A 26,375-nucleotide genomic window follows, 5' to 3' on the forward strand; every position below is an offset into this window, starting at 1 on the left:
AAAAAAATAGTGGCACTCATCTGTCATCCTAGCTATGTGGAAAGTAAAAATAAGCAGACTGAGGTTCTGACAACATGTAAATGTGAGTGACCTTATATGAAAAACAACAAAAGTAAAAGGGGAATGGAGCATTGCACAATTGGTAATGTACCCATTGATCAAGAGCAAGAACCAGAGTTTAAATCCCAGTTCCACAAACAGATATGATCAAAGGCTTTGCTGTACTCTACACTTGAAATGTGTTTTTCAGTATGTATGAATATTTTCTTCTTGGGAGGTGCATATATTGGATAAAGTTTCTTCAAGTCACCACATGGAGGTTTCTATCCAGTGTGAATTTTATGATGTTGAATAGGAATGATATTTGCTGGAAAAGGAGTTGCTACATTCTTGGCATTTGTAGAGCTGTCTGGTGTCAACCAAGAAAGGTCAAAGCAGATGTGAGAAGCTGTATCACATTCTATACATCTAAACGAATGTTTCTCCAGTATGAATTTTCTAGTGTTAAACCAGGATAAGCACTCATGAAGGCCTTTGCCACAAGCATTACATTTGTAGGAATTCTTTCCTGTATGGATTATCTGATGTTGAGGAAGATGTGAACAGTTAAAGGGTTTTACATATTATTCATACTTATTTCTCAACAATATGGATCCTGTGAAGTTAAGGATTAAGCTTCAAGTAAATGTTCTACCACCTTATTTAACTTTGGAAGGTTTCTCTCCAGTGTGAATTCTCTGGTGTTGATTGAGATATGAAGAGCATTTAAAGGCTTTGCCACATTCTTTGCATTTGTAGGGCTTCTCTCTAGTGTGAATTCGTCGGTGTTGGTTAAGGTGGGAAGAACAGTTAAAGGCTTTGCCACATTCGTTGCATTTGTAGGGCTTCTCTCCAGTGTGAATTCTCTGATGTTGGTTAAGGTGTGATGAACAGATAAAGGCTTTGCCACATTCATTACATTTGTATGGCTTCTCTCCAGTATGTATTCGTTGATGTTGACTAAGATGTGAAGAGCAGTTAAAGGCTTTGCCACATTCTTTACATTGATAGGGTTTCTCTCCAGTGTGAATTCGCTGGTGTTGATTTCGGTATGAAGAATGGTTGAAGGATTTGCCACATTCCTTGCATTTGTAGGGTTTCTCACCAGTATGAATCTTCTGATGTTGAGTAAGAATTGAACTTTGATTGAATGCTTTGCCACATTCATTACAAATATAGGGTTTCTCTCCAGTGTGAATTCTCTGATGCTTATTAAGGTGAGAAGAACAGCTAAAGGCTTTGCCACATTCTCTACATATGTAGGGCTTCTCTCCAGTGTGAATTCTGTGGTGTTGAGTAAGGTATGAAGAACAGTTAAAGGCCTTGCCACATTCTTTGCACTTGTAGAGCTTCTCAACATTATGAATCCTCTGATGTTGACTAAGGAAGGCCTTTTTACTAAATGTTTTGCCACACTCTTTACATTGATAGGGTTTTTCTCCACTAGGAATACTCTGATGTTGATTAAAGTAAGAACAGTTAAAAACTTTGCCACATACTTTGCATTTGCAGGGCTTCTCACCCGTATGTATTCTTTGATGCTGACAGAGATATGAATAGTTACAGGTGTTGCCACATTCTTTACACCTGCCAGGTTTCTCTCCAGTATGAATTCTCTGGTGTTCAATAAGGGCTGAGCAGCTGTTAAAGTCTTTGCCACATTCTTTGCATTTGTGGGGTCTATCTATAGAAGGAGCCCTCTGAAGCCGATAAAAAGCTGAGTTGTCAATAAAAGCTTGTCCACATCCACTACATGTATAAGGTATCTCTTGACTATGGATGCTTTGACTGACAGTAAGTTTTGAACACTGATGAAAACCTTTCCCACATTTGATGCATTTGTAAAAGTTCTTTGGAAAAAGAGCATAATGATGTTTACTAGGATTTAAGGCATGTTTAAGGTTTTTGTGAATTTCATTACAATGATTAGTTATTTTCTGAGATGACAGATGTTCTTGGTCTCTGATAGCAATGGAGGCTTTTTGGTAGGCAGTTGTCATACACTGGCTATATCTATTGTGACAGACTTTCTGACTTGTACATTCCACCACACTGTCTAATGCTTTTCTTAAATTTAAATTGCTAAGACCATGCTTTCCATGTCTTCCTTTGATTACTCTTTGAAATGAATGCTTTTTGCTTGGTTCTGTGCACTGAGAAGACACAACTGAAAGAAAACAAAATAAGAAATGATCTCACTACACTCAAGTAAATACAACTTACAAATTTAATATTTAAAAGGCTATGACATTAAGATAGAGAGGCTGCTAAAACAGTCAACAGAAATCCCTTATTTCCACATATATATATATATATTATCTTAAAGTATGATAACCATACTGACTTTGTGAAAACTTTCATAGCTAATTCTTCACAGCAGCCTAGGTAAGCACAAAAGTAAGGAGAGCATAGAGTAGTCTGAAGTAAAGTTAACTTCAGTAAACCACATCACTTCTTCCCAATATTGCACTGCACAGTTAGAGAAAAAAAAAAAAGACAAAAAACAAACAACAACAACAAAAAAACCTGAGGGTCGGAAGATGGTGCCTAGACAATAGGTACCCAGCCTAGCTCTCTCCCACAAAAAGAGAGACCAGGGAATCCCACGAGCTAAATACCTTAAGAAATCCACAACAACAAATTCAAGAAGCAACAGAGAAGGACTCAAATCAGAAAATAAATCCAGATAAAGCTTACATCCAACTTTCTCAAAAAATTCGAAACGCAAGGAACCCTTCCCCACCCCTCGCTGCCAGCTCCAAGCCACGAAAGCCATGGTGGAGGGCACCGGGCCGGGAAGCCCCGACCGCTGCAGAAACCAGCATAGACCAGGCCAGCAAGTGGCAGAATCCAGACACAGGAACCAGCACAGACCAGACCAGCAAGAAGCGGAACCCAGACGCAGAGCACAGGTGGTGGCTGAGATCAGAGGGGACTGAATGATTCTCCAACATGGCAGAGCAGCTCAGAGACAATGCAGAGGAGTGAGTAGCCCAGTGTGTAGACCAGCAGGTTGCCCAGCGGGTTACCCAAATCCATTGGGAAAGCAGAGCTGGTGGCCAGCTATAAAACTTAACTCAGACCCCTCCACCCCGCCCGAGAAAGACTGGCAAGTGCAGAGGGGGCAAGGAATTTAGAATCCTGTCCCTTTCCCCAAACAGCCCCCTCACCCAGGCCACTGACTGGAGACAGGCAGGCGGGTGCTAAGACCCAGCACCGCACCAAGGGGGTCGAAGGTGTCCCTGCTCCCACTGGCCCAACAGGTTCCTCTCCCAGACCACTGGATATGGAGACTGGGGGGCACTGAGACCCTGCCTTCCAACAGTGGGTGGGGTGTGCGGGAGTCTAGGAGGCAGCATGTGTCTCACCCAAATCTTGAGCCGGGAATCTCTAGCAAGACACTAAGGGGCCCCACACAGTCACAGACAGACTCTCGGCCAAAGCAGCTGAAACACAGCAGGGAACTGAAGGGCAGACCAGTAGCCAAGCTCGCCTTCTGAGAGTCAGAAAGACACGGCTCCAACCTCAGAGCCCACGTCCTCAGCTGGACCCGCCCCTTGGAACAGAGCGGAAACCAGTTGGTCTAGCTGAGAGCTCCCGGAAACTCCCAAACCCCAGACCCTTGCCCGGGGACCCGCCCCTGGAAGCAGGGTAGGAAAATCAACCCTGAGACTGAAGCACATAGATCCATCCACAGGCCACTGTGAGGCCACTGGCTGGGCTGAGAGCTGGTCATGCAGTGGCACACAGCCTCTGGGAACAGGCCGAACAATTACAAAAAACTGCAAACTCTGACCTAGTCAGCAGCGGAATCAATTTGGCCGAGAACCACAGGTATACACAGATTCCCAGAACCACCGGTCCCAATCCAAGTAAAGATCGCCACCTACCGACGACAGAGCGAACTACAACAACAGTTCTCGATGCCTAGGAGAGCACAAAGATGAATTACGACATACATAAATAACCAAAGTCCCACACAAAGCCCAAAAGGAAACAAGAGTGAAGGGACGAGAGAGATGTCACCATCCCAAGAAATGACACCTGAAGAGTCACGAAATATGACTCTAATCAAGATGATTTTGAACATGACCAACAAAATTAAGGTGGAATTCCAAAAACAAAAGCAAGAAATTTCCAAGGAACTCTTCGAATTCAAAAGAGAAGTGGAAGAAAAGTTCAATACCCTCCCAGCAGACATGATCAGCTCAGTGCCCACACTTCAAGCAAAAATGGAGGCATTAAGCAGCAGATTGACTGAGATGGAGAACGGAAGATAAAACACAAGACCTGGAACAGAGAATCACCACCCTGGAAAGATTAGTCAGAATCCACCAGAGAACTCCAGGACCTGGCAGATGCAACCAAGAAATCTAATCTTCGTATAATATGGATTGATGAGGGCACTGAATTCTAGGACAAAGGAATGCAACCCTTATTCACCAAAATCATAGCAGAGAACTTCCCCAACATCAAAAGGGAAAATACTCACAGTATTGAAGGTTTCAGGACTCCGAATAGGCAAGATCCTCATCAGACATATCATAGTAACTCATAGGAACTCATAGGAACTCATCTAGACATATCATAGTAAAGACACTAGACCCAAACACCAAGGAATTAATCTTAAATGCTGCAAAAGAAAGAGCTATACTACAATGGGAAAAAAATTCGAATTACAGCAGATCTCTCCACGCAAACCCTAAATGCAAGAAAAGCTTGGAAAAACATCCTTCATGTCCTGAAGACCAACAACTGCCAAACCAGACTGATATATCCAGCAAAACTAGCATTTACATTTGAGGGAGAAACAAGAATATTTCACTACAAAGAGAAGCTTTATGAATACGTGCTTACTAAACCAGCATTACAAAGAATACTAATTAATCGAAAACAAATTGTAGAATGTCAAGAACCCCCATCAAGAAGCAAATATCTATAATTCACTAAACACAAAAGGGGAAAAAAGGAGAGCAAGAAAGAAACTTAGAAGTAAAAATAAATAATGACAATGGACACTGACCACTTCTCTATAATTTCCCTAAATGTGAATGGGCTAAACAATCCAATCAAAAGACACAGAGCAGGCCATGTTGAGAGAGCAGAAGATGGCGCCAAGACAATAGGGATGCTGCCTACCTCTCTCCCACAAAAAGAGAAAACCAGGGAATCCCACGAGCCAACTACCTTAAGAAATCCACAACAACAAACTCAAAAAGCAACAGAGAAGGACTCAAACCAGAAAATAAATCCAGATAAAGCTTACAGCCAACTTTCTCAAAGAATTCCAAACTCGAGGACCCCTCCCCCACACCTCGCCGCTGGCTCCAAGCCGCGGCGGAGGGCGCCGGCTGGGCAGCCTGGACAGCCGCAGGAACCAGCATAGGACCGGGCCAGCGAGTGGCAGAAGCCAGACGCAGGAACCTGCGCAGACCAGAACAGCAAGCAGCAGAACCCAGACGCGGAGCACAAGCGGCTGCGGAGATCCGAGGGGAGTGAATGACTCCCCAACACCGTGGAACAGCCCACAGCCAAATGCAGGAGTGAGTAGTCCAGCGGGTAGTCCAGCAGGTCCCTAAACCCATTGGGAAAGCAGAGCTGGTGCCAAGGTATAGAACTTAACTCAGACCCCTCCACCCCGCCCAAGAAAGACTGGCAAGGGCAGGAGGGCAAGGAATTGAGAATCCTGTCCCTTCCCTCAACAGCCCCCTCCCCCAGGCCATTGACTGGAGACTGACAGGCGGGCGGTGCTAAGACCCAGCAGTCCACTGAGGGAGGCGGAGGGGACCCAGCCCCCACTCTCCCAACAGCCTCCCCCCCAGGCCTCGGACGGGAGGACTGGAGACTGACAGGCAGGCAGGCCTAAATCCCAGCACACCACCAAAGGGGATGGAGGTGTCCCTGCTTCCACCCGCCCAACAGGATCCTCTCCCAGGCCTCTGACCAGAGACTGACAAGTGGGTGGGTGCAAAAACCCAGCACCCCACCAAAGGGGGCGGAGGTGTCCCAGTTCACACGCCCAACAGGTTCCTCTCCCAGGCCACTGGGTCTGGAGAGTGGGGAGCGCTGAGACCCTGCCATCCAACAGCGGGTGGGGTCTGCGAGAATCTGGGAACCAGTATCTGTCCCACTCACATCTTGAGCGGGGCACCCTCCAGCTGGGAATCCCCACCAGACAGCATCAAGGGGCCCCCCCACACAAACTCCTGGCCAAAGCGATGGAAACACAGCAGCGAACTGAAGGGCCGACCAGCAGCCAAGCTCGCCTTCTAAGAACCAGAAAGGTGTGGCTCCACCCTTGGAGCTCATTTCCTCGGCTGGACCCCGCCCCTGGGAACAGAGCAGAAACCAGCTGGCCTACCTGAGAGTCCCTGGAAACTCCCAAACTCCAGACCCTAGGCCAGAGGCTCACCCCAGGAAACAGCACAGGAAAACCAACCATCTGCCCAGGCCGCTGAGACTGAAGCACGAAGACCCATTCCACGGCCCACTGTGAGACCACTGGTTGGGCTGAACTAGTCGTACAGCGGCACACAGTCTCTGGAAACCAGCTGAACACTTGCAAAAACTGCAAATTCTGACTTAGTCAGCAGTGGAATCAATTTGGCCAAGAACCACCAATCCCAAACCAAGTAAAAACCACCATCTACCGACCACAGAGCGAACTACAACAACAGTTCTCGATGCCTAGGAGAGCACAAAGACGAATTACGACATACATAAATAATCAAAGTCCCACACAAAGCCCAAAGGGAAACAAGAGTGAAGGGACGAGAGAGACGTCACCATCCCAAGAAATGACACCTGAAGAGTCACGAAATATGACTCAAATCAAGGAGATGGTTTTGGAAATTAAGGTGGAATTCCAAAAACAAAAGCAAGAAATTTCCAAGGAACTCTTCGAATTCAAAAGGGAAGTGGAAGAAAAGTTCAATACCCTCTCAGCAGACATGATCAGCTCAGTGCCCACACTTCAAGCAAAAATGGAGGCATTAAGCAGCAGATTGACTGAGATGGAGAAAGAACATCAGGAATGGAAGATAAAACACAAGAGCTGGAACAGAGAACCGCCACCTTGGAAAAATCAGTCAGAATCCACCAGAGAGAACTCCAGGAACTGGCAGATGCAGCAAAGAAGTCTAATCTTCATATAATAGGGATTGAGGAGGGAGCAGAATTTCAGGACAAAGGAATGCGACCCCTATTCACCAAAATCATAGCAGAGAACTTCCCCAACCTCAAAAGGGAAAATACTCACATTACTGAAGGTTTCAGGACTCCAAACAGGCAAGATCCTAGAAGGAACTCATCTAGACTTATCATAGTAAAGACACTAGACCCGAATACCAAGGAATTGATCTTAAATTTCACAAAAACAAAGAAAGAGCTATACTACAATGGGAAAAAAATTCGAATCACAGCAGATCTCTCCATGCAAACTCTAAATGCAGGAAAAGCTTGGAAAAACATCATTCATGTCCTGAAGACCAACAACTACCAACCCAGACTGATATATCCAGCAAAACTAGCATTTACATTTGAGGGAGAAACAAGAATATTTCACTACAAAGAGAAGCCTTATGAATACGTACACACTAAACCAGCGTTACAAAAAATATTAATTAATCGAGAACAAATTGTAGAACGTCAAGAACCCCCATCAAGAAGCGAATATCTATAATTCACTAAACACAAAAGGGGAAAAAAGGAGAGCAAGAAAGAAACTTAGAAGTAAAAATAAATAATGACAATGGACACTGACCACTTCTCTATAATTTCCCTAAATGTGAATGGGCTGAACAATCCAATCAAAAGACACAGAGCAGCAGACTGGATCAAGAAACACCACCCATCCATATGTTGCTCCAAGAGACCCACCTCACTGCCAAAGACAGAAACAAATTCCAAGTAAAAAGATGGAAATGAATTTTCCACTCCAATGCACCAAGCAAAAAAGCAGGAGTAGCAATCTTAATCTCCGATAAAATTAACTTCTCAGTAAAATCAGTACATAAAGATAGAGACGGCCATTACATATTAGTAAAAGATACAATCCATGCCCATAATATTACAGCTATAAACATTTACTCCTTCAACACGGAGCACCCAAATTCGTCAAACAAACTCTCTTAGAATTACAGAACAAGATAGACTCAAACACAATCACAGTGGGAGACCTCAACACTCCACTCTCAACAAATGACAGGTCAACTCCACAAAAGTTAAGTAAAGATACCATCGACTTAAACGACACCATAGCCCAGCTGGGCTTAACAGATATACACAGAGTCTTCCGCCCAAGGGCGAAACTTTTTACATTTTTCTCAGAAGCACATGGAACACACTCCAAAATAGATCATACAATAGTTCATACAGAAAACTTAAGCAGATACAAGAGGACTGATATAATCCCATACATTCTATCAGACCACAGTGGAGTCAGACTAATTCTGACTCCATTCAATCACATGGAAACTGAACAACACACTTCTGAATAACTCCTGGGTAACAGATCAGATCAGAAATGAAATTAAAAACTTCCTTGAATGTAATGACAATCAATAAACAGCACAAAGGAACTTATGGGACACAGCAAAGGCAGTTCTAAGAGGCAAATTTATCACAGTAGGAGCCCGTATTAAAAAGAGCATGTAAATAACCTAAAGAAAAAAAAAACCTGAAACACCTAGAGGAGCAAGAAAAAGTTAATTCTAAAACAACTAGAAAGACAGAAATAACTAAAATAAAATCAGAAATATCAGAGATTGAAATAAGATCTACTATACAAAAAATTGATAAATCAAAAAGTTGGTTCTTTGAAAGAGTCAACAAAATAGACAGACCCCTGGCAAGATTAATCAAAAAAAGTAAAGGGGAGATTCAAATAAACAAGATTAGAGACCCCACGGGAACAATCACAATTGATTCCCAAGAAATTCAGTCCATAATGAATAGGTACTACCAGGACCTATATTCGAAGAAACAAGAAAATCTAGCACAAATGGATGATTTCTTAAATAAATATAGGCTACCCACACTGAACAACGAAGAGGTAAACAAATTGAACAAACCAATCTCTTACAACGAAATTGTGGAAGCAATGAGGGAAATCCCAAGCAAAAAGAGCCCAGGTCCAGATGGATTCACTGCGGAATTCTACAAGACATTTAAAGATGAAATAACACCTATATTCTTGAAACTCTTCCGAGAAATAGAAACAGAAGGAGCAATACCAAACTGATTTTATGAAGCTAATATTACTCTCATACCCAAACCAGGGAAAGACCCAACAAAAAAAGAAAACTACAGACCTCTCTCTCTAATGAACACACATGCAAAACTCCTCAATAAAATATTAGCCAACAGAATCCAGAAACAAATTTAAAAAATCATACACTGTGATCAAGTAGGCTTCATCCCACAGATGCAAGGCTGGTTTAACATTCGCAAATCAATCAATGTAATACATCACATCAATAGAGCTAAGGATAAGAATCTTATGATAATTTCTCTGGATGCAGAGAAGGCATTTGACAAAATACAACATCCATTCATATCGAAAGCACTGGAAAAAATAGGAATAAGAGGTACATTCCTCAAAATAGTGAAAGCCATATATGAAAAACCTACAGCCAGTATTATACTAAATGGTGAAAGACTGGAACCATTCACCTTAAAATCAGGAACTAGACAGGGATGCCCACTCTCTCCACTTCTCTTCAATATAGTGCTGGAACCCTTAGCCAGAGCAGTAAGGCAAGAAAAGGATATCATAGGGAAAGAAGAAATTAAACTATCCCTATTTGCACAACATGATCCCCTACTTGAGTAACCCAACAAACTCCACTCCCAATCTCCTAGAATTAATAAACTACTTTAGCAAAGTGGCAGGATACAAAATCAACCTTCAGAAGTCAGTAGCCTTCTTGTACACCAACAATACACAAACAGAACGCCAAATCAAGAAAATGATCCCATTCACAATAGCCCCCAAGAGAATAAAATACTTAGGAATATACTTAACCAAAGATGTAAAGAATTATTCAATGATAACTATAAAAGCCTAATGAAAGAAATTAAAGAGGACACTAGGAAATGGAAAGACATCCCATGCTCATGGCTAAGGAGAACCAACATAGTGAAAATGGCTATACTGCCAAAATTGATATACAAATTCAATGCAATCCCCATCAAAATCCCAAAGACCTTCTTTACGGAAATAGAAGATATAATCCAAAGATTCATATGGAACAAGAAAAGACCTAGAATAGCCAAAACAATTCTAGGCAAAAAGAGCAATGCTGGTTGTATTATAATACTAGACTTCAAACTCTACTATAGAGCCATAATAACAAAAACCACTTGGTATTGGCCCAAATACAGACCAGAAGATCAATGGAACAGAATAGAAGACCCAGAAATAGAACCACATACCTATAGTCAACTTGTATTTGACAAAGGAGCCAAACGCAGTCTGTTCAATTATTGGTGCTGGCAAAACTGGGCAGCCACATGCAGAAAAATAAAAATTGACCCTAGCCTTTTGCCATGCACAAGCATTAACTCAAAGTGGATCAAAGACCTCAACGTCAGACCTGAAACAGTGAAACTGCTACATGATAAAGTAGGAGAGACACTTGAACTCAGGCATAGGCAAAAGATTCCTGAACAGAATCCCAGGGTCACAAAAGATTGGAGAGAGACTCAATAAATGGGACTACCTAAAAGTAAAAAGTTTCTGTACAGATAAAAGCATAGTCACAAAAGTAGAGAGACAGCCAACCAACTGGGAAAAGATATTCACCAACAATATATCTGACAAATGCTTGTTATCCAGTATCTACAGGGAACTCAAGGAAACTAATCCCCCGAAAACCGAATAAACCATTCACTAAATGGGCAAGGGAACTAAAGAGAGACTTATCAGAAGAAGAGATTAAAATGGCAGAAAAGCATATGAGAAAATGTTCATCATCTATGGTCATAAAGGAAAGGCACATAAAAACAACCCTAAGATACCACCTTACCCCAACAAGAATGGCCAAGATTTTGAACTCAGACAATGACAGTTGCTGACGGGGTTGTGGAGAAAAAGGAACCCTACTACACTGCTGGTGTGGAAAGCGGTGTGGAGGTTTCTTAAAGAACTGAAAATTGACCTTCCTTACAATCCCACCATACCACTTCTGGGCGTCTACCCTGAACATCATAACCCAAGATATAATAAGGACACCTGCTCAGCTGTGTTCATCTCTGCACTATTCACAATAGCCAGGCAATGGAAACAATCCAGATGCCCTACTGCAGATGAATGGATACAGAAAATGTGGTATATATACATATATATACATATATACATATACATATATATGTATATATATATATATATACATATATATATACATATATATACATAGCCAACAGACAAGATAAAAAAGGCATTCGCAGGGAAGTAGATGAATCTAGAGCAAATCATGTTGAGTGAGACAAGTCAAGACCTAAGGAACAAAAGGCACATGGTATCCTTAATATGTGGCTATTAGATCCAAAGAGTACAAGAGCAAGGACTCAATAACTGCATACCCAAAGCTATGGACATGGTAATGGAAATATAAACATAACTATATAGACATAAAAACCTATGACTCTTATTTCTTAAATTAATATGTTTCTATGACATACAAACCCTTAGCCTAATTTTGATTAAGTTCTAAATACTAAGTCCCAGTGATTGTATATAGATTCCCCTCTTGAACACTTGTTCGTTAAACTTGTCATTTGAAATGATGTAAAATTCAATGTTAATAAATTCTTTAATAAAAAAAGTAAAAAAAAAAAAAGGTAAGGGGTTGAATCCTGGTCTTCACACGTGTTGACTGTTTGGCTTCGAATAAAGTTTGTAGAGTAACAAAGATTAATTCTTTAAATAAAGTACTTAGCACAAAAAAAAAAAAAACCTGTCGGGCTGGGAGTTTGGCCTAGTGGTAGAGTGATTGCCTTGTGTGCACAAAGACCCGGGTTCAATTCATTGGTGCCACATACATAGAAAAAAGCCAGAAGTGGTGCTGTGGCTCAAGTGGTAGTGCTCTGGCCTTGAGAAAGCCCAAGGACAGTGCCTAGGCCCTGAGCAAAAAAAAAAAAAAAAACATCAGAACAAAAATCAAAAAAACCTGTCAACTCCATCCCTTTCCTTCAGAAGACAAAAGATCAGAGCAAGGGCCCAGAGTTTAGCCTAGTAGAAGAGTGACTGCCTAACATGCACAAAGACCCAAGTTTGATTTGATTCCTTAGTACCACATACATAAAAAAAGCCAGAAGTGGTAGTGTGGCTCAAGTGGTAGAGCCCAAGGACAGTGCTCAGGCCCAAGTTCAAGCCCCAGGACTGGCACACACGCAGACGCAGACACAGTCACAGACACAGACACACACACACAAAACGGAGCAAATCAAATATTTCTCACATTACTGGGAACTTTCTGAAGACTGGCTTTTGCATTCTATGACACAGTGTGGAAGGTAACAGTAATAATTACATGTAAGATGAGAGCTCAGGTCAGAGGAAACAGAAATGTGTAATTACTATAATACCAAAAAGAGGGCAGAACGACCAAGTGTCCAAAGGATGAGAAGAAATTACAGAATCTTAACAAGAAATGTGGGTAACTATTTTAACTGGAAAATAGAAACATTAGTCTACAGAAAACATCAAAAAGGTTTCAGATCTGAGAGGATCAAATAATGTCTAGCATAGGAGATTGATGTTAGTATTACCTGGATGAGGCCAACTAAGAGACTGGAACAAATATTAAAATTAATTTATCTTCATCTTAATTTATATAATATATAATTGACATCATATGACATATCATGTTATGTATATTATAATATTGTATTATACATAATATAATATCCTTTGGCAGAAGATTCTATGTGGGACTGCTGAATCATGATAGCTTTGCTTTGAACTTTAACTTTTGTAAGGTATCACATTTAAGGCCTTATACATACTAGAAAAGTATTCTAAAACTAAGCTAAACATTAAGCTCTTATTTCCATTTTTCTAAGTAACATTCCTGTTTCCCATAATGATTATATCACTCTACAGAAGGATGGCTCTAAAATAAATAATGATCACTGTAAGTTAACAGAGTAATAAACTGAAAAAGCAGGCCCTGGAAAAAATGATATTTATGCATTATCTAAAGTATTCAAATTGACAATTTGAAAATAATAAGTTAAACAAAACTACAGAAAATGGAAATCAGGAAATTGAGATTTCAACAAGGAATTTGAAATGGGAAATAAAAGGCAAGCAGAAATGCCATAGCAGAAGAAACGATGGCTGAGAAATTCTCAAGTAAGAAAAAAATGTCAAAATTCTAGAAGCCTAATTATCTCCAACTAGTGGATCTGAGCTCAATTTGTAACATGATTGAAATAGCACTTTAAAAACAAAGTGCTGTAATATAATCCACAGTCGTGATAAAATGTTATCTGTAACAGATACAGGCAATGGGAAAGAAATCACATAGACCACTCTAAAGTTCAAAGACACAAAAATTCAAGAATCCAGAAAAAAAATGATAATAGCAAGATCTTCCTTTTCACTAATTTCTTTACAGCAGTATTAAATTATGTTAATAACTTTATAATTAAATGATTGTGTGTCTCAATTAGCAAATGATACTGTGCCCGATATAACCCAAAAATATGTTTGATTGTATATAGGAGATTCTGTTCAGATCCAAGGATGACACAGGGTGAAAGTGGAGGATGGAATGATAGTCAATGTACACAGAGGGCGGTGGTCATGATTATACTATGCAAAAGAAATTAAAAGAACAGCAAGCTCTCCAAAAGAGCTATAATAACAGAAACAACTTGGTATTGGCCCAAAAGTAGACACAAAGGGGATAGGAGTTTGGCCCAGTGGTAGAGTGCTTGCCTAGTAGGCATGAACACCCTGGTTCAATTCCTGGATATCACATACAAAAAGCCGCAAGTGGTGTAGTAGCTCAAGTGGCAGAGCGCTAGCCTTAAGAAAGCCCAAGGACAGGACAGTGCTCAGGCCCTGAGTCCAAGCCCCAGGACTGACAAAAAAAAAAAAGGTAGACCAATGAACAGATTAGAAGGCCCATAACTTATAGTTATCTGATATTTGATAAAAGTGCCAAAAAATAAACATACAGTGGAAAAAAGGTAGCCTCTTCAATAACTGGTGCTGGAAAACTAAACATCCATAATTCAAAAAACTAAAAGTGGATCCCTATTAAGTCACCATGCACCAATATCAACTCAAAGTGGCTCAAAGACCTAAAAATGAAATTACTGCCAGAGGGAGCAAGAGAAATACTAGAATAGGCATGCACACAAACTTTCTGAAAAGAGCCCAGGGTCTCTCAGAGACCTGACAAATGGGATTATATCAAAATAAAACCTTTCTGCAAAGCAAAGGACATAGTTACTGAACTAGAAAGAAAGTCAACAGAGAGAATATCTTTACCAGTAATACATCCTTTAAAGGCCTAATATCCAAAATATACAAGGAATTCAAGAAATTAACCCCTCCCAAAGTTACTACACTATCACTAAATGAGAAAAGAGCCAAGGAGAGACTTCTCAGAAGTAAAAGTGGCAAAGAAACGTAGGAGGAAATGCTTACCACCCCTGTCCATAAAGGAAATGAAAATCTGAACAACTATGAGATTCATTCTCAACCCAGTTAGACTGATTAAAACCGTGAATTCTAACAACAAATATTGGTGAAGATGTGGGAAAAAAGGAATCCTATTGCACTGTCACTGTAAACTAATACAACCACTCTGGACAGCAGTCAGGAAGCTCCTCAAAAACCTAAACAAGGATCTTTCCTATGATCCTTCCATACCACTATACCACTATACCACTCCTGGGCAGATACCCAGAATATCATAAGCCAGGACACCATAAAGACATTGCATAGCCACGTTCACTGATGCACTATTCATAAGAGCCACATTATGGAAACTGCCTACGTGCCATAAAATAGATGAATACATCCAAACAAAGTGGTTTCTACACACATAGAATTTTACACAGCCATTATAAAAAATAGTATTCGGTCATTTGCAGGGGAATAGATGGACCTAGAACAAGTCATGTTAAGTGAGGTAAGCCAAGCTCAGAGAGACAAATGGCTCCTGTTTGCTCTCATATGAGGAAGCTAAATCTAAAATACACTGGGAATTGATAAATTATATAGGACTCTAGGCATTCACACACAGGGAGACTAAAGGGTAGTCCTAGGAGAAAATTTGCCTTTGTGCATCTGATCACATAAAATAATATTTATCAAAATGAACTCTGGCTGTCACCGGATACCGGTGGCTCACATCTATAATCCTAGCTACTCAAGAGGCTGAGATTTGAAGATTGCAGTTCAAAGCCAGCCAGGGCACAAAAATCTTATCTCCAATTAAACACCAGAAAACCAGAAATGGCACTGTGGCTCATAGTGGTTTAGCTGAGTTCCTCACTCAGGGACAAAGCCCAGGCTCAGATTTCAAGCCCCACACCGACTCTGACCCTCCTCCCCCCCCACAAAAAAAAAAAAAAACCTCTGGCAAATGGAAGCAAAAGGTTTCTTCTTTGTTGATGTTTTTCTTTTCTTTGTCTTTTTTGTGTATCTGTCTTTATAAGGGCAAGGGGGTAAAACAATGAAAGGACAAAGAATAAACAAATGCAGCAGTGGTACTCACTAGACACTATATTAAAAATGAACTACACAACTTGTGCATAAGGACAAGAGGGAAAAATAGGGAGAGAAAGAGGGAAGAGGTGACACTGCCCAAAAACAAATGAGAAATGTACTCTTTACAGAGGGATTACAGTTACATAAGTCAGATAATCACTTTTATAGTAACTTTTTTTTTGGTAGGTCATGGGACTTAAACTCTGGGCCTGGACACTGTCCCTGAACTCTTCACCTCAAGACTAGCACTCTACCACTTGAGCCACAAAGCGCCACTTCTGGTTTTCTGGTGGTTAATTGGGAGATGAGTCTCATGAACTTTCCTCATTATCTCAGTCTTCTGAGTAGGTAGGATTACAGGTATGAGCCACCTGGGCTAGCTCTGAACCATGATCCTCATTATTTCTGCCTCCTGAGTAGTTAGGATTACAGGTATGAGCCACCAGTATCCAGCTATAGTAACATTTTTAATTTTATTTAAATGCAAAAGAAGAGTCATTTGAGACAAAATAACACTCTCAGCACAAAACTCATCAGAGAAAAGGAAGACTACTGTAAAATGATAAAAAGGACAATTCCCTAAGAAAAAGGACAATTCCCTAAGAAAATGTAACAATAATAAGTACAGGCCCAACTCACATAGACTTCTAATAGAGAAAAGAGAACACATAAGGAATTGGAAAAAGAGAAATAGACCTAGGAGTATCAGAGTACTTCAACTTCTCAATCAAGAAGCAGAGAACCTGCAAAATCTCAAATTATGTTGGGCAAAACAAAGACCAAAATGAGCAATGGTACTTTCTTAAGTACAGAAAATTCTTTTCTAAAGATGCTACATAACAATTTGAATATACTTTACTAAGCAGTACACTAAAAAATATTTAAATTGTAATTGTATGTTTCCAGATTTTGATGTAGCTCAGTGGCAAAATGCTTGCCTAGCAAGTGCAACATCCTGGGTTCAATCTCCAGTACCAAAAAAGAAAAAAGACAAAAAAAAAAAAAAAAAAACCTAAAATGAAATAATAAAAACTCAAGATAACCCAAATATAACTTTCTTTTTTGCCAGTCCTGGGCTTAGGCTCAGGGCCTGAGCATTGTCCTTGTGTTTTCTCAAGGCTAGAGCTCTACCACTTGAGCCACAGCGCCATTTCTGACTTTTCTATGTATGTGCTACCAAGGAATGGAACTCAGTCTTCATGCATGCTAGGCAAGTACTCTACCACTAGGCCAAACTCCCCCCCCATATAAAATTTTGAAGACACAAAACTATTTCAATGAAGCACCAGATCTATCAATAAATAGAGGAAATAAGGATGATTTCTCTAATATTTTATTTAGAATAAATATTCTCTAAGTTAATTCATAAAACAAATACCAAGAATCAATCATTGCTGGGCACTAATAGGCTACACTTGTAGTCAGTCTACTACTCAGTAGGCTAAGCTCTGAGACTGCAGTTCAGAGCTAGCCCGGACAGAAAAGCCCACATGACACTTTTCTCAAATTAACCAGCAAAAATGGAAAACTAGAGGCAAGGTTCAAGTGGTAGAAAATCAGCAATGAAAGAGCCAAGTGAGAGCAAGGAAGGCACTGAGTTTTAGTTCCGGTGATAGAAAGAAAAAAAGGGGAGGAAAAAAAAGAAAATTTACAAGAACGAAAATATGAAAAAAAGAAAACAAAAATATGTATATCTGTATTGGAAACAGACATATGGCTCCTGGCTCCTAAGTACTTTAATTACACTACATATGTAAGTAAAACTAAAACCTACTGATAACTGAAGGACTCTAAATTAAAAAGTGTGGAATTTCCAAACAAGAGCCTTGTAGGTAAAAGTATCATGTTCAGCTGTGACTATAAATCAATCAAAAAGCATACATTTGAAACTACTGGCATTCAGTGTTGGCAGGAATCAATACAAATCCATAACTATTGATAAAGAATTCTAATGAGGGGCCGGGAGTTTGGCCTAGTGGTTAAAGTGCTTGCCTAGCATGCATGAAGACCCGGGTTCGATTCCTCGGTACCACATACACAGAAAAAAGCCAGAAGTGGTGCTGAGGCTCAAGTGGTAGAGCTCTAGCCTTGAGAAAGTCCAAGGACAGTGCTCAGGCCCTGAGCTCAAGCCCAGGACTGGCACAAAAAAAAAAAAGAATTCTAATGAGACCATTTTGAGATAACTGCCTAGATTAATTAGAGAAAGGCCTTTATCACATTATCAAGGTAACTCCATAGAGAGGTCATTAAGTGAAATCCACTAAGTCAGGGGTGTCAGGAAGCTATAGGACTTAAAGCACTAAAAGCACAAGGCAGGAGATGTCTTCCAAAGCATAAGATACAAAAAAAAGGGGGGGGGGGCAGCTTCCATCCAAGCAGAACTCCTCTGTCTGCACTGTAAAGTCTGATTTCCTTAGTGATCTTGGAGCCTCTCACTTGTGTCCTCTGACTCATTTCCTCGTACCCACCCGGGTACACTGCTCCTACCTCCTGTCTCTTCAGATTCTAAGGTTCTTCCTATTCCTCCAGAAATGTGATAAAGTATAGAAAGACTTGCAAAAGAGGAGATGATGGTTGCCTGGCATTCTCCCAGTGGCGCTCTGCCATTTCTGCATCAGGTCTGTACTTACTAGCGAGAGAAGCACTGTATAGGCTGGTAAATTAATTCTACAAGCAGTCCCTGACAAGTGTGCAACCTAAAATTACTTCCAGAAGCTGGAGATGAGACACTGGACTTTAGGATGTAGGCCACAAGACATCAGGCCATCTCATTTAGAAATATGGGTGCACACATCCTCAAAAAGGACAAGGTTTGGGCCGGGAGTTCGGCCTAGTGGTAGAGTGCTTGCCTAGCATGCACAAAGACCAGGGTTCGATTCCTCCATACCACATACATTAAAAAAAGCTAGAAGTGGTGCTGAGGCTCAAGTGGTAGAGTGCTAAACTTGAGAAAGTCCAAGGACAGTGCTCAGGCCCTGAGCCCAAGCACAGTACTGGCAAAAAGAAAGAAAAAAAAAAAAGACAAGGTTTAAAACAAAAAGAAATGCAATAAAAATTACCCTGTCCATATCACCAATGCCTATCCTGCCCTCAATTTCTTCCTTAAAAGCAAAAATCTGGAAGTTATTGATGTTCACCAGACATCCTACAAAAAAGGAAGGTTGACAAGGAATTAAGGACTCTGTAGAGAAGTTACTCACCCAGGGAGACCAGGTTTCTGTAGTTTTCCAACATCACCTCCCTATACAAAGTACACTGAGCAGGACTCAGGTACTCCCTCTCCTCTGGAGAGAAATTAATGGATACATCCTTGAATGACAACAGTTTCTGAAATAAAAATAAAAAGGAATCATTGTTTATTGTGGTACAGGGGATTAGACACCTGACTTCTACCACCTGAGCTGTGCCTTACACTTTTATTTTATCTACAGCAGTTTCAATTTTGCTATTGGTAGCCAAGGACCACTGATTTCCCCTACCTCTTCCGCCAGTTAGGATTACAGTCATATACCACCACTCTCAGCAGTGCTCTTCATCTGACTCAAGGCGAAATAGAAATAAGAACTTGTTCTGACATTGATAACTGACCACAACTATTCAATAAACTGACCTTAACTATTCAATAAAATATTTATTGACATTCTCTCGTGCCTTTGTTTTTTGCAGTGGGGGAGGGCACAGGAGGGGAGAAAGGCTGGAATTCAGGATCTGGGCACTATCCCTAAGCTTTCTGCTCAAGTCTACTGTCCTACTACTTGGAGCCCACAGCTCCATTTCCAATTTTTAAGTGATTAATTGGAGATAAGAATATTACACTTTCCTGCCCTGACTGGCTTCAAACCACAGTTCCTCAGGTCTCAGCCTCTTGAGCAGATAGGATTACAGGCATAAGCCACCATTACCCAGCTCTCTCATGATTCTGATGTAAGAGCATGACCTAAGATCCACTCAACAGTACCAGAACACAGTCTCACGTGAAATAGGAACCCACACAGGAATGCACGCTGTGCTGACAAGTCAGCACTGCACTGTATCCATGCAAAATACAGTAAAACAAATAAACCCTCATGCCAATCTACTCCCCTGATGTTTGTATATAAAGCTCAAGCTGTCTATGTACTCCCTGTCTGTGTTTCTTTTTACAGTTCTTTTTAACATTCTGGAAAACAAACTTGTGTAGTTTACTCTTCTGTGGGACATTCTGTGTGATTCTAGAAAAATCCATAACTGAGCTTTTGGCCCACAATCTGAGAGGATCCCATTCAACTGGATCTCTTATTCTGGGCCTCCAGTGAGGGAACACGTCAAGACAAGAAGAGATACTCCCAAAAAAGGTGCCTGCCTTAGGGCAAGGAGGTCAAAGTAGACATACATGAGACCAGGGATGAACAAAACCCCTTCTAGAACATGTTTCTGGATGAAAGAACATTTCATTAGGTCTCAGCATGGATAGCAGCATCACTCTGCTCCTGTGACTACATGGACCACTGGGACCTGACCATCTAATCACAAGTGATAAACTAATACTTTGCAAGAACTCGCCTGAAGCAGTCATTTCACTTCTCTGTCAACTCAGTTCACAACTACTGAGGGCACAGTAAGCACAGGGAACACTGTACAAGGAAAGGATTAGGAGAGGAAGGTTGCACTATAGGAAATAAAAACCAGATGACTTACAAGTGAAGACTAAAACGGAAAAACCTAGGGTGTGACCCCAGGGCTAGGATAGGAGGCAATGCCTCTGAATACTAAAATCTCTCTAATGAGGAAACATGTCTCACTTAAAATACCTATTTATGCAAAAATTCTAATTCACCGTCTTAGAATTTCAGCCACATTTTGGTTTTATTTTTAAGTTTTAATGTCTCAAATTATTACAAAGCAAATACACGTGTGTAACCAATAAATAAAACCCATTATCATTCTCACACCCTCGTCCCCAAAGGTAATCAAGAGCCTAAGAACTACGTCAGTTTGTCCTACCATAAGTGTTTCTGACTCATCATCTAATAATCATATGGGTTATTTGTGGGGGAAAGGGGTTCTGCTATATACCCAATACTGGCCTTGAGCTGCCAACCATCCTAAGTACTAGAATAACAGATATGAGGTACCACACTTGACTTTTTATTTCTTTGGCTTCTGCCCACTCCCCATCTCATTTTATTCGTTTATACAATTATTTAGTTACTGGTAAAGATGAACATATGTTGAATATTATGTCATATAAAACATATAACGAATTATACATATATGTGAAATATAGATACTGGACCTAGGTAACGCCATCTTGGTATAAGTTAATGGTAGATGGGGACTTTCTGAGAACTCTAGAGGTTATAGAGAACACCCTTGGGATTGTAAATATGTCATGATTTGTTGGGCTCTTGCTTCCTCTAGATAATTGGGGTCCAAATGGTCCCTGGATAGTTTGCCCTGTTTATGTATAACAATTCTGATAAAGTATCCCCAACTAGTTTGCTCTGCCCATATATAACTTCTGTGGGGCTTGAACTCTGGACCTGGGAGCTGTCCCTTGAACTCTTCAGCTAAAGGCTACCTCTCTACCACAATGAGCCACAGCGCCACTTATCTCCAATTAACCATCAGAAAACTGCAAGAGTCGCACAGACTTTCATGTCCAGACTGGCTTTGAACCTTGATCCTCAGATCCCAATCTCCTGAATAGCTAGGATTACGGGCGTGAGCCACCAATGGCCAGCTATTTGCTTTGCTTTATGTATGACAATTTTGTTAAGGCTATTAAGGCTTGGTCTCCGCCCCAAGTATATGTTCTTGTCTTTCAAAGCTATGTGCTAGGTCTGTCTTGAGCTGCTGGTCTTTAAGACAGTCCACCATGGAGTTGCCGGCCTTTTAAAAAACTTCTAAAATTCAACGTTAATAAACTTCTTAAATTGTGGCCATCTCTGTATCTCACTAATCAAATTCCCATATAACATATGTATATGAAATAGTAACTGTGCAATAATGACCAAATAAGCCCATAAAAACATTCACTGCAAATTTAAATACTTCTATCATTCTAAGAAAATTATGTTGTATTCCCAGGCAATTCTCCTTCAGATGCAACTTCTGTTAACACTTTTTTCTTTTATGCCAGGACCTGGGTATTGTCATTTAGCTTTTTCACTCAAGGCTGATACTCTACAACTAGAGCCATAACTCCATTTCCTATTTTTTGCAGATAAGTCTCACATATATTTCTGCCCAATCTGGCTTAAAACCACTATCCTTAGATCTCAGCCTTAGATCTAAGCAGCTAGAATTACAGGCATCAACACTAGCACTTGGCTTAACCAACTCTTAGAGAATCCATTTTTCTCAAATTTTAAGTGACTACTGAAAGGTGGGGGTGGGGGGTGTAATCAAAGTCAAGTGCCAATGGCTCACACCTGTAATCCTAGCTACTCAGGAGGCAGATCACCATCTGAAACCAGCCCAGGCAAAAAAATCCATGAGACTCTTATCTCTAATAAACTACTCAGAAAAGACTGGAATTGACACTGTGGCTCAAGTGGTAGAGTATCAGCCTTGAGCAAAAAGTTCAGAGACAGAGCCCAGACCCTGAGTTCAAACCACAGGACTGGCCAAAAGAAAAAAGAAAAAGGAATTATATATAGTAATGTTTAAGAGTTTAAAAACAGATGTCCTTATTGAGCTAGAATCCAATGTTGTATTAGTAGACCTAGCAGAATCACTAACAATATATTTATACACCAAAGGTACACATTATTGAAATCAATGCTCTGTTTTGGTTATTTCTGTATGTTCCTCTTGACTTCTTAAGATTTATTCCAATAACTGGTGAATGTTTCCTCCCACTGACTCCTAAGGCTGACAACATGCCTGCTAGCAAGGAGCAAGGCTTAGATAGTATAAAAACTCAGTACATAAGATTGTGACATTTCCAAGGTATGAAGGGAAAATACTTGCTTTTGAGTAATAAATAATAGGTTCCCTCTACATATAACAAAGACCCAAAAGCATGAGGTCAAATGATATTAGACCTCAGAAAGGAGTTAAGGGAAAAAAGCTCCTTTAAGTGTTTTGGGTGAGGGCTAGTTGGTAGTAATACCACATGAAGAACTGAATAGAGGATTTGGTTTTCACTTTGGCTTTGTAGAGCCTGAGGTGTCCTGGGGTACCTAAAAAGGAGCTGCATCCCAATCTAAAAGGTGAGGAAGAAGGCTCAAAGAGAACTGCAGAGTAGGACAAATGTAAAATACGATGCAAAATTTAGTATAGAGAAAATCTGAAGACACCCTCAGCAAGGTAATGTCAGAAATATCAACAATGATTTGCCAAACATGGCAGAAGGCTGAAAAACTAGAAAGCAGTCATTAGGTTTTACTACAATTTTTAAACTTTTCAATTCAATCAAAAAATTTCTATCAGTTTCAAAAAACTTACCCAAGGCCACGCAGTGGTGTCTCCCACATATAATGCTACTCAGGAGGTTGAGATCTGTAAATTATAGTTCAAAGGCAGCCAGGGCAGAAAAGTCCATGAGACTCTATCTCCAAAATAACCAGGAAAAGACAGGCCAGGGGTGTGGCCCTGATGACAACAGGAACAGCTGTGAGCAAGCTAAAGCAAGCATGAGACCCTGAATTCAAATCTCAGTTCACACACACACACCTAACCCAAGGTAACAGTACAAAACAGGTCAAAAGTACAAATGAACGAAAGAAAAAAAACATTCAAACAAGGTGAAAAAAATGTGGAGTTAAGGAACCATAGCAGATTCTACCTAGGCCTCAATGGAGACTTCCAAAAGCTCAACTCGAACTCCGGGAAATCTTTCTAATTGGCTGTTAAAACACTAGGTGTCCAGTGATTGTATATAGAAATTCCCTTCTTGAACACTCATTTGTTAAATATGTCATTTGAAATATGATGTAAAAATCAATGTTAATAAATTCTTTAATAAAATATATATATGTATATAAAAAAAAAACTACTAAGTGTCTGTTACCACTGAAGTACGGTATTTATTTCCAAGATGGAAGAGAAGCACTCTCCACTACATCACTTATCTGCCCAGGGAAAACTTATTTTAGATTTTACATCTGTGTGAATTTGGTACATTCTCCACTCAGGATGGGTTCAAGGCATACATAACAAGAAAGATCAGAACAAGAGACGCTCAATTTAGACACTTACAAGGTATCATAACAACGCCACCTTTTTTTGTTGTCAATTTTTTTTTTTTTTTTGCCAATCCTGGGCTTGAGCTCAGGGCCTGAGCACTGTCCTTGGACTTTCTCAAGGCTAGAGCTCTACCACTTGAGCCTCAGCACCATTTCTAGCTTTTTTTCTATGTATGTGGTGCCAAGGAATTGAACCCGGGTCTTCGTGCATGCTAGGCAAGCACTCTACCACTAGGCCAAACTCCTGGCCCCAATGTATATTCTCTTTATAGCCAACTTTTGGGGGTTTTTGTTTTCGTTAGACATGGGGCTTGGACTCAGGGCCTGGGGACTGTCCCTGAGCCATTTTACTCCAGGCTGGAACTTCTACCGTTTTCAACCACAGCATCACTTAACAGTTGTCTGGTGGGAATTTGGAGATGAGTCTCACAGACTTTCCCGCATGGGCTGATGTCAAAGAATAATTCTCAAATCTCAGTCTCCAGAGTTACTAGGATTACAGGTGTGAGTACCCAGTTGACCAAGAACTTTTCAATTTTGCTTTTTGTATTTCCTCATTTTGATTAATGCAGAATGAAAAACAAGCTAAAGAAAAGTAAGCAAACAACTTACCACTGATGTTTTCATTTTCATTGTGCACAGAGACCTATGTGGAGGGCTGTGGAGTCAAGTATGGGTGATAAGGAGAATGAAGGTGTGATGGGAAGGAAGGCCTCACAGCCAGATTCCACTGTACAAAGATCTCTACATGGAAGCTACTGCGAAACAAAAACAAAAACATCAAAAGCTGCCCTCTTACCTGTGAAGGACAGGACACACAACAGAAAAAGAAGCATATATAATTCTATTAATTGGAAGAGATTAAACATAAATTTTAACCTTTAGCATTTATTTGCTACTAAGGAATTTTCTGCCACTGTTCAGAAATGCTAGGAGAGGTTTCAAGCCAGAGGGTATTCAGGAGAGTTTTTGTTTCAAGTGAGCTTCTTATTTTATCAAAAAAAAGGGGGGGGGGGGAGTTTGGCCTAGTGGTAGAGTGCTTGCCTAGCATGCACAAAGACCCAGGTTTGATTCCTCGGAACCACATACATAGAAAAAAGCCGGAAGTGGTGCTGTGGGTCAAGTGGTAGAGCTCTAGCCTTGAGAAAGTCCAAGAACAGTATTCAGGCCCTGAGCCAAGCCCAGGGCTGGCAACAAAAAAAAAAAAAAGAGGTGGGGGGCAGAGGGGAGAACACTACCAAAGAACTCACTGTCCATGGAAAGTAAATATTTTATATAAACTTCTGGATTATAAAAACTATTTTATAAACTTCTCAAACCAACAGTGCTCCAGCAGGTTATGAAGTAGAGAGGTCCAGACCCTCCACTTACTTCTGAGACATTAAGAAATCCTACAAGTACAACCACTTGGTAAGAAGCTGGAAGCCAGTGAGTGGTTCATGCTTGTCATCTCATCTACCCAGGAGGCTAAGATCTTAAGATTCATGGTTTGAAGGATCCCAGGCAGGAAAGTCTGTAAGATGCCTATCTCCAATTAGCCAGCAAAAAAAAAAAAAGAACTGGAACTGTGTGGCTCAAGAAGTAGAGTGCTAGCCTTAGGCAAAAAATAAAAATAAAAAACAAAACAGCCGGGAGACAGCTCCAGCTCCCAGTCCCCCCAGAGCTCGCGCACACAGACGCACAAAACCCTCCGTCTAAGCTTAATCACCAGATCCTCCTCTGGCGGAGCTAAAACTGCACCCCATACTCCCCGGGCTCCCGCAGTCGGCGACCCACCCTTACCCCCCGGCCGTGCGGGCCATGCACCCATCTAGAACCAGCTTCAGGCACACAGGCCTTCCGGAAGCACCTGACATTCGGGTCAGAACATCAACCAAAGCAGAGCCCTCAGCTCCGCCGGGCCCCGCCCCGGCACCGTGAGGCCCGGCACGCGCGCCGCCCACCTGACGCCGACCCACCCACATTTCTGTCTTAGGACACCCATCCCATTCGCCAAAGACGCCCGCCACACCTGCAGGGCTCCTTCTTTTCCACGCCCAGCGCCAACACGCACAAAGAACCTCCCTCTACACCGGCGCCGCAGTTTCCAAACACCTCAACTTCCAAACTAACACAACTACCTCGCGGCTTTCCGGGGCCAAGATGGCGGGAGGGGGCGGGGAGACGTAGACTCGGAAGGAGTCGAGGCGTGGCGGGGCGGGACAACGCAAGGGGCGACGTATGACGTCACGGGGCTTGGGAGACTACATTTCCCATCGGCCTATGCGCGGAAGTTCCGGAAGCCAGCTAGGGTACATTTCCGGGAACTGACTAATCACCACCTGAAAGCCACAGGAAATTGAGCTTCTGTTTTTATTCTTGGATTGACAAAAATGAAAGAAATATGCTACCCATGGAGACAAACTATAAATGTCAGTTTAAGCCTTTGGCAGTAA

The 26,375-nt window shown here is 41.1% G+C and overlaps 1 protein-coding gene across 3 annotated transcripts; it reads right to left on the minus strand.

Annotated features, from left to right (window-relative positions):
• Window positions 1-522: 522 nt before the first annotated feature.
• LOC150042579 (uncharacterized) lies at window positions 523-26,072 on the minus strand. 3 transcript variants are annotated; one of them, XM_090324153.1, is made up of 4 exons: window positions 25,952-26,072; window positions 24,553-24,695; window positions 18,970-19,096; window positions 523-2,206 (listed from the first exon to the last, which is right to left on the minus strand). In XM_090324153.1, exons 2-4 carry the CDS (start codon window positions 24,571-24,573, stop codon window positions 699-701), a joined length of 1,656 nt encoding a protein of 551 aa, XP_090180279.1. In that variant the 5' UTR covers window positions 24,574-24,695; window positions 25,952-26,072; the 3' UTR covers window positions 523-698. The 3 variants fall into 3 exon arrangements, with proteins under 3 accessions (XP_090180279.1, XP_090180277.1, XP_090180278.1); XM_090324151.1 differs by having other exon boundaries at window positions 24,553-24,698; XM_090324152.1 differs by lacking the exon at window positions 25,952-26,072 and adding an exon at window positions 25,723-25,810 and having other exon boundaries at window positions 24,553-24,698.
• Between the last annotated feature and the right edge of the window lie 303 nt (window positions 26,073-26,375).

This window comes from Megascapheus bottae, chromosome 34 (genome assembly GCF_031878675.1).
Source record: "Megascapheus bottae isolate mThoBot1 chromosome 34, mThoBot2.hap1, whole genome shotgun sequence".
Classification (NCBI taxonomy): Eukaryota; Metazoa; Chordata; class Mammalia; order Rodentia; family Geomyidae; genus Megascapheus; species Megascapheus bottae.